Genomic DNA, 8,867 nt, shown 5'->3' with positions numbered 1-8,867 from the left:
AGATAATATAAAGGAAAAGTGTGGAGAGTGTAAGGAAAATGTATGTAAAATGTAAAGAAAAATGTATAAAGAATACAAAAATATAGAAACAATATATGAAGAAATTTAAAGACACAATGTATATAAATAAATGTAAAAATAATATAGATAAATAAATATAATGGCAATGTATATAAAAAAAAAATATAAAGACAATGCAAGTAAATAAATGTAAAGACAATATATATATGAATAAGTAAAGAAGCAATGTATAAATGAAATATAAAGACAATTTAAAAAAATATATAAAAAAGAGGAAGAAAGTGCTAGCCTTGCTAGTCTTCATATAGAAAGAAAATCTAGAGAGTGTAGAGAGAAGAAAAATGTGTGTGAGGTAGTGTGCAAGTGATGAGAAAAATGAGAGGGGAAGGCCTCCTTTATATAGGCAAAGGTAAATCACTTTTTATTCAAACCCATGTGCCAAAACCATGGGCTTCACAAAACCATGGCTTCTCAAAACCATGTGCTAAATCTTATTTGTGTTTAAAATTAGTTCGTCCGACTTCCATGTAATAATAGAATGTAACTAAAAATAATAAAGTATAAAAATATATTTAAGGTAATTTCGTGAATAAAGTAAAAAATGTGATTTGAATTAAGGAGACTTGCTAATTAATTGAAGTAAAATTGTATTAGCATGTTGTTTATATACAAACGACTGTAACAAAATAATTATTTAAAATGAAAATAAATTGATAAAAATTCCTATTATTTAAAAATAAGGACAATCATCAATAAATTATATTAAAGTTAAAAAATGTATAAAAACAGTATATTGTGCTATTTAATGACTAGGAAACCTAATGAAGTTAATTTTTAAATACAGAGGGCCAAAATTGGGTGTCAACACATATGTCTCCGGTAAGCCTGCAAGGAGGCGCAAGACCATACGTTGGTCGGATACCGGCGACCCTACGTTGGCAAGCTGATCCGCGAGTGACTTCAGCCTATTATAATAGGCCATAACAGAGCCGAAATCGGCCATTTTTGTGGTGGTGAAATCAGTTTCAAGATACGCTACCCTTGAGTGCTTGTTATCTTGGAAAAGTTGAGCAACTCGATTCCAAGCCTTCTCCGCAACATCATCCGCCATGAGAATAGAGGTAAGAATATCATGGGATACGGTGGCGTATATCCATTGAAGGACCACCACATCTAGCTGTTTCCAGAGCGGAAGATTAGCCGCCTTCGTTGTGTTGTACGCGGTGAGTTCAGTGGTGTCAGTTGGTAGTATGATGTGCTCAAGTACGGAGTGGACACGGACTAGAACTTTGAATAGTGTCGCCCATTCGTGATAATGGCCGGTTTCCATGTCTAGAGTGATTGGTATTAAAGATTTCACATTCGTGAAGGTTAAAACAGAATGAAAATTTTTGTTGTCAGCCATTGAAGAGAGAAGAGGGAGGAGGAAGGGGGGTGGCGGCTACAGCGATGGTTAGGGTTAGGGTTAGGAGAGAGGGAGGTGGACGGCTAAGGTTTAGGATGCTAGGGTTTTTAGGAGAAACCTAGTCTGATACCATGTAGGAAATCAATCCATGATCTGTATTGATGTATGAAAGTCAATATATACAAAGTAGGTATCTCACTGTCAGCATAATACTAGGCTAAATTATAGGACATAATTACTATACATAAGGAAGAGAATATTTACAATATTTACGTAGACTATTACATAGTCTATCAAAAGTAATTAGTTAGAAACTACTCTGATTTATGTTATTGGGATCTTACTATTTAACTAGTTATATTCATGTTACTACTCTCTCATTTTTTAGTTTATTAACTCATGGAGTAATTATAAACAAATTCCACAATTATAACTTTTAAGTAACGTAAAAAGATATAAAAGTACAATACTAGTTGTAGAAAAGAAAACTAGGCCTCCCACCAACGTAAGTAACGGATCATTGTCTCTTTTGAACGTCCCCCGCCAATCCCTCTGCTCATGCCAACACCTCACTTCACTATTCTTATAAATATAACCACTCTTTTTCTTTATCACACTCATATATTATTTCTTTCCTCTCTCTCTGGGTAAAAATACTTAGCTAGTACAATGGCTTCTGCTGCTTTGAAAGATGAACTAGATATCGTGATACCAACAATAAGAAACTTGGATTTCTTGGAAATGTGGAGGCCTTTCTTTGAACCATACCATCTTATCATCGTTCAAGATGGTGATCCTTCAAAGACCATTAAGGTCCCTGATGGCTTTGATTATGAACTATACAATCGCAATGATATTAACAAGATCTTGGGTCCTAGGTCCTCTTGCATTTCCTTCAAGGACTCTGCTTGCCGCTGCTTCGGTTACATGGTGTCCAAGAAGAAGTATATCTACACCATTGATGATGATTGCTTTGTAAGCTGTTTTTCCACCTTCCATTCTCTCTCATTCTAGCATGTATTTTTTTATTTCTCTGACAGTGTGAATGATTTTTTACACTATTCAAATCACTTAAAAGTTATAAAATAACCGTCAGCAAAGTATGATATTAATTATAACCTAGAAAAAAAATTATGATCGATACTATGGGTGTCGATCTATAAATTGGATCGAAGTTTTACATGTTCACTAGAATGTAATAATGCTTACATGAACAAATGCAACAGGTGGATCTAGATCGAGTCCAGTAACGTATGCAAGATCTTGTGCATGTTATGTTGACCTATTATCGTAACTCAAGTTGTCTATAACTTTAGGTCGACGGGAATTGCAAATGTTAATAAGTCTTTACTTCATGCCTCAAATTGATGTTCATTTTACATTGTTTTAAAGCGATGCCAGTCAATTATATAAATGCATAAGTTTCATCAAAAAATAGTTTAGGATATATACTTTCAGGGAAGCAGCGTAGGATGACACCCTTGGAGAAGGGTGTCTCCATAACTTATCAAATCATGTGCGTTCAATCAAACTTAATTATTACTTTTAGCTAAAAATACTCATACAAACGAAAAGAAATTAAATTAAAAGTACATATATACGATAAGATTACACTTATTCTGAATCTGCACTAATTACAAATCTTATGATGAATAGATATTAGTAATGCATCTTATTTGTGTTTTGGAAAAACTTGAAATTTTGCATAGGTTGCAAAGGACCCAAGTGGGCAAGACATCAACGCGCTGGAGCAGCACATAAAGAACCTTTTGTGCCCATCTACTCCCAATTTCTTCAACACTTTGTATGACCCTTTTAGGGATGGCGCTGATTTTGTGCGTGGATACCCTTTCAGCCTTAGGGAGGGCGTGCCAACAGCAGTGTCTCATGGCCTGTGGCTCAACATCCCTGATTATGATGCACCTACACAGCTCGTCAAGCCTCTCGAGAGGAACACCAGGTCCCTTTTTTCACATTATCAGTGTAATTTAACTTATTATGCCACGTTAGCAATTATCTTCATCAATGCTAGCTGATCATAGAGATGTGGTTATAGTAATTAATTACAAGTGACCTGATTGTGTAAGTGTTTACATTATCAGTTTAAAATTACCTAATTTAATAGCCTATAGATGCAATATATAACATGTTATAATCTATTACAATACACTAAGTGGTGGTTTGATTGTTGGTTAGAAAGGGAATTATTCATCAGCATAGTTAATACCGTGTCTAATAGCTTTTTAATTGCGTATAAAATTAAGCACACCAAGTATGGTGTCTGGTTATCATTTTACAGTCCCACATAAATAAAATTTGTATAAGTTATGAGTCAATTTATATTTATTTTATACGAGATAGAAGATGCAATAACTAATGTATGAATAAATAATGCATAACTAACTAATGCGTCTAAACCCCACATAACTAATACATGCAAAACTCTAACTAGCAACCAAACGAGCCCTAGTAGTATAAATTCAGTATCAAGAAAATAAACCCCAAAGACTCTTTACATATCCTTTTTGATTTTAGTTATGTACTCCGACAATATAAAAAAATATATACTATCAGGGTAGTTCTATTTGTAATAGCAAGTTAATTGGAGTATCATTTTTACTAGATTATCAGTTATAGTGTTTATTATAAGAATTTACTTGTAATAATTTTACAAGTAATGTAATTGTGTAAATATTTTAACATCGCTAATTTGTAAAACTTAATCAACTCTGCTTTCTCGTTTCTGTGATATGTAACAACTTAGATCCATCCAACTTAATCCCAGTTTTTAACTAGTGGTAAATGTTGGTTGAACAGGTACGTTGATATGGTGTTGACAATCCCAAAGGGCACCCTTTTCCCAATGTGTGGTATGAATCTGGCATTTGACCGTGAGCTTATCGGCCCAGCAATGTACTTTGGACTCATGGGAGATGGCCAGCCCATTGGACGTTATGATGATATGTGGGCTGGTTGGTGCTGCAAGGTTTGTCATTGGGTCATTTTCACTTTTCTCCCTATTTTGTGTCGGTCTTTAAGATTTTCCTCTGATTATATTTTCGCATCATAATATTCCACGAGTTGTGTCATACACACTTGAAGAACTTTGTCCCTATTTTGTGCCGGTCTTTAATTTGCCCCTGATTATATTTTCGCATCATAATATCCCACGAGTTATGTCACACACACTTGAAGAACTTATGGCCCGAAAGACATCAGTTCAATTTTGAAGGTCAAAAATTAAAGACCAACCCATTTGAAGGGATAATCGTGCAATTTCTTCTTTGTCATTTACTTTTACAATCTTAACGTTTTCAGTTAGGCGATTAGAAAAGAGATTCACCCGCCTGGTCATAACCATTTGTAGTCATCGTTGGTGTATAATAAGTATGCAATCGTCTATAATGTATACACACTGATTATACACAAATTATATAATGATTATACTGGCTAAAAACTAAAATCAAAAATATATTTTATTGTGTGCTTGTGGCTGCTATGCTATGTGAAAACCGCTTTACTTTTCAATTCTTCTATTTAGATGGTATAGTAATTTAGATTTCATTATATACATCAATAGTATATAAAAATTTACATTATAATGTATTTAACAAGTCGTAATAGGTAATTTGTCTTATTTTTTTAGGTTAATAATTTTACTTCTTGTGGATGATTATATTTATAGTTATCATTTAGTGATCTGATAACGTTAAATTTCTTACATTGTCGGTATGCAAAGCTAACTCTTAAGTGATTTTGAAAGAAAGTTTTATTTTATTGAACAATTTTCAGGTAATTTGTGATCACTTGGGATTGGGAATCAAGACTGGATTACCCTACATCTATCACAGCAAGGCTAGCAATCCCTTTGTGAACTTGAAGAAGGAATACCTCGGCATTTTCTGGCAAGAAGAAATCATTCCTTTCTTCCAGTCACATACTTTCTCCAAAGACTGTACTTCTGTGCAAAAGTGCTATGTGGAACTGTCTAAGCAGGTCAAAGAAAAGCTCGGTAAAGTAGACCCCTATTTTCTGAAGCTTGCAGATGCGATGGTCACGTGGATTGAAGCTTGGGATATGCTCAACCCTGCTAATAAAGACTCTGCTAAACTTCCTACTGGTTCTTCAAAATGAAATTTTCAATATCATTAATTATGATTAAATGCGATTAGCAGATCACGTGTTATAATCAAATAATAGGCACCGACTAAGGTTTGGATTGTCTTCCCATGAGCGTAGTGATATAAGCCTGCCTGGATGTTTACTTTGTAGTAATAATAGTTTTCTTTTGAGTTTACTTATTTGATTTTGTCAATTGTATTACTTAGTTGATTTGTCAATTGTATCCTTCTCATACTTTATTTTTGGTCTAGGTTTAGCGATATTTCGACTTGTATGTTGATAATATCAATGGATGTAGTCCTCTTTTATTACGTTCTTGTAAAATGTAATGAGCCATAATGTAAGTTTTCTACTCTGGTTATGTACACTTATATATGCTAATGGTGCATTTTCCCTGTGTCTTTGACTTAGATATGGGAATGAGGTTAAGACTGGTTTTACTTCCCTGTTGTTGCAGATTTATTGTTTTATTATATATGACGATAATTGTAATTTAAGAACAATCTTTGGTTCAAACTTACCTTTTCGCCAACAAATGGGTACTTTTGTTACATCATTCACAATTTTGTGAGTTTGTTGGCGTATGTGACTAAGTGTATATTCAACGTATAATAAGTATATAATAAGTATAGATTAATTGTATAATCAATGCATATTGTCTACACGCTGATTTTACACAAATTATACTGACTAAAGTTTATAAAAATAACGACTAAGGTCATTTTTTTATATCGACCACTTCGACCTGTTGTATAGTGTGAAAATCTCTTTAAAGAATGTAGGTAAGTTTTCCCTTATACTGATAAGATTCATACAGAATTCAATTGTTTGCTGCTTGAGCTTTTGTAACTCGAGCTTAATCGTCTTTCAACTAAGCCAAATGTTTTTGGAGTTGCTCAAAGAGAGAATACTTTTCGGCTGGATCATTTCACCAGTTAAGAATACAAAATTAACCTCTTTCATCAGTTAAGATACAAAATTAACCTCCACCTATACTTTGAATGAGCAAAAAAATTTATGACAAGAAAGAAGTATATATTATGAAACTCACAAAATTATGAATGATGTAACAAAAGTACCCATTTGTCGTTAAGTTTGTAAAAGCATAGTCCTACGAATACAATACAACTAAACGTAAAGAATAAATTCTACGAAATTTCACCAAAATGGCAAAAGAAAAAAAACAAATAGATCAAGGTTGCCAAAAGCAAATGTATTTTGCATTTGGAAACGACATCCTCGTGGAGTCTAACTACAGAAATATATTTTTACAGGTCATTCTCCATTTAAAAAAAATTAAAATTTGTAATCTTGAAAATAAATTAAGTACTCATACAAATTCATCCCATTCCTATGGATTTCTGCAATTCTAATTTTTTAAAATACATACACTTGTTCCACGTATCATATTCTTTCTTTGATTTGTTTTAATCTTTTAAGTCTCGTTATTTAGAGAGAAACATTCTTTTTGGTTTACTATAACTTGTACTGCTAAGAGTGTATAGTACAAAGTAATATTCCGCTCGATTAGTGCTGCAATTTCCTTCTTGTTTTGCTGTCTACATTCAGCCGCCGTTGCCACTACTCTGATTTTTAATTTACAAAATCAGGGCTATGTTTGCTAGGATACGCATAAAATTCTTTATGAAAAATCTGTTTTTAACTAAATTCTCCTTAGCAATAATGTTAATGTGATTTCTTGCCTATAAAAAGTATCGAATAATTTAACTTGTCTGATTGGGGCCTTATCAATTTGTTCTTTTCCTTTCGTTTTATTTTCCTTCTTTGATCAAATATTCGCACCAAACCACATTAACTTACTATAGTTAAATTATAAATCACTATGAGGTTATATATTAGTTAATTGCAGTTAATAAGTGCTAAAATTGTATGTATAAAATACATATAATTCATTTATTGATTTGACGTAAATATTGAGTGTGTGATTAATTAAGTTTCTGTGGTCGTCAATTTGCTATATACTTACATCTCAATTATGTACAAGAATTTCATGATTAACCCGGATTATTCTTTCCTTTTAAATATAGAATTCTTAAAGTAGCTCCTAATATAGATAGGTATAAATGTTGTTCTTTTTTCCTAGGGTTTCTTTTTCTTGTATTATTTTCAAAGTATAATAAAAAAAAATGAGGGAGATGAGCTATATAATGAATGTGACAAAGACTTGAGAGAATCTAAAGAAGTTTCCAGACTTGGTTATAGATAGCATATATAGTAGCATTCTATTCTTGTACAAAAGATTCGAACTAGAAAAGAAAGGCACAAGGGAATTAATACTGACTTTCATTAAAAAAGAACATGAAGAAGCTGGCCACGGTGATGCTCATATGAAAAGAACAGAAACCATATTTAGAAAATAATTGAATGGGAATACATTTTTTGGAGATGATATATATTGATCTGAGCTGCATTTCTCCCTCTTACGTGCAGGGTGATGTCAGTAGCTAGAAGCCAGAAGGAAAAATTGGTTATTAAAATTAGAACAGCCATGAAAACACTCATGCTTTGCCCAATTTAGCCACACCCTTTTTACCCTTTTGTTTGTTTATTTATTTATTTGAGGAAAAAAAAGGTCATATTTGTCTGTTACACTTTTGGTTCATTCATACTTTTGTTGTTAGCAAATCATCTCCTATTTTTCCTTGTCACTAATAATGGAGCTATAACGGGAAATGAATTGACTCTGCGTGTCCGACTAGAAAAAGTGTTCAGATTTTCCCTCAACTTTTGAACGTGTTTAATATTGCCTCCAGATTGAAGCTTCGTTAGGATCAAGGAAAAAACTGTTTCCTAACCAGGGGAGTTGATATTACACCAAATTAGTGGAGGGGAAATTAAGTAAGTTGCTCAATCTTGAATAGTGTAGGGGCAAAATATGACCATTTTCCCTTTATTTCAATTTTTGGAATATGGCTTTATTTTAATATGCATGTAACATTGAGCTTTGAAGTAAATAATCATGTTGAGAAAATAAATTACAACATTTTAAAAAATAATTTTCATTCTTAATCGTAAATTTACCCTTTCATACTACTCCGAAAGTATACCATCCATTTTGGTAATTACTTCTCTTCTTTGATGATACGATCCTCTCCCCGTCCAAACATCGATCATTTATATACTTAAATATTAAGTATATTTAAACTTTAATCTTAAACAAATATTACATTTGTTCTTTCTTGAGTATTGAGATTTTTATACATTTTCCCGTGAAGATATGACTCGTAAAATAAAATGTTGGAATGCTTCAGCAAGAGTTATGCTCATTTATTTAGGGAAATAAGAAATCAATTTAGGA

At 32.6% G+C, this 8,867-nt stretch overlaps 1 protein-coding gene across 1 annotated transcript; it reads left to right on the top strand.

Moving 5' to 3' along the window:
• The first annotated feature begins 2,048 nt into the window (after nt 1–2,048).
• On the top strand, nt 2,049–5,945 carry LOC132622356 (probable UDP-arabinopyranose mutase 2). Its single transcript, XM_060336957.1, has 4 exons — nt 2,049–2,401; nt 3,136–3,386; nt 4,244–4,412; nt 5,219–5,945. Exons 1-4 carry the CDS (start codon nt 2,096–2,098, stop codon nt 5,558–5,560), a joined length of 1,068 nt encoding a protein of 355 aa, XP_060192940.1. The 5' UTR covers nt 2,049–2,095; the 3' UTR covers nt 5,561–5,945.
• The last annotated feature ends 2,922 nt before the right edge of the window (nt 5,946–8,867 follow it).

The sequence above is a fragment of the Lycium barbarum genome, chromosome 12 (genome assembly GCF_019175385.1).
Source record: "Lycium barbarum isolate Lr01 chromosome 12, ASM1917538v2, whole genome shotgun sequence".
NCBI lineage: Eukaryota > Viridiplantae > Streptophyta > Magnoliopsida > Solanales > Solanaceae > Lycium > Lycium barbarum.
The sequence above is the reverse complement of the archived record's forward strand: the minus strand, read 5'-3'. Positions and strand labels throughout refer to the sequence as shown.

Bases quoted from the DNA above. Each gene is read 5' to 3' on its own strand.
- LOC132622356 (XM_060336957.1), top strand. From the start codon at position 2,096: ATGGCTTCTGCTGCTTTGAAAGATGAACTAGATATCGTGATACCAACA. The intron at 2,402-3,135 runs GTAAGCTGTTTT...AATTTTGCATAG, and splicing joins CCATTGATGATGATTGCTTT to GTTGCAAAGGACCCAAGTGG. The intron at 4,413-5,218 runs GTTTGTCATTGG...AACAATTTTCAG, and splicing joins GGGCTGGTTGGTGCTGCAAG to GTAATTTGTGATCACTTGGG.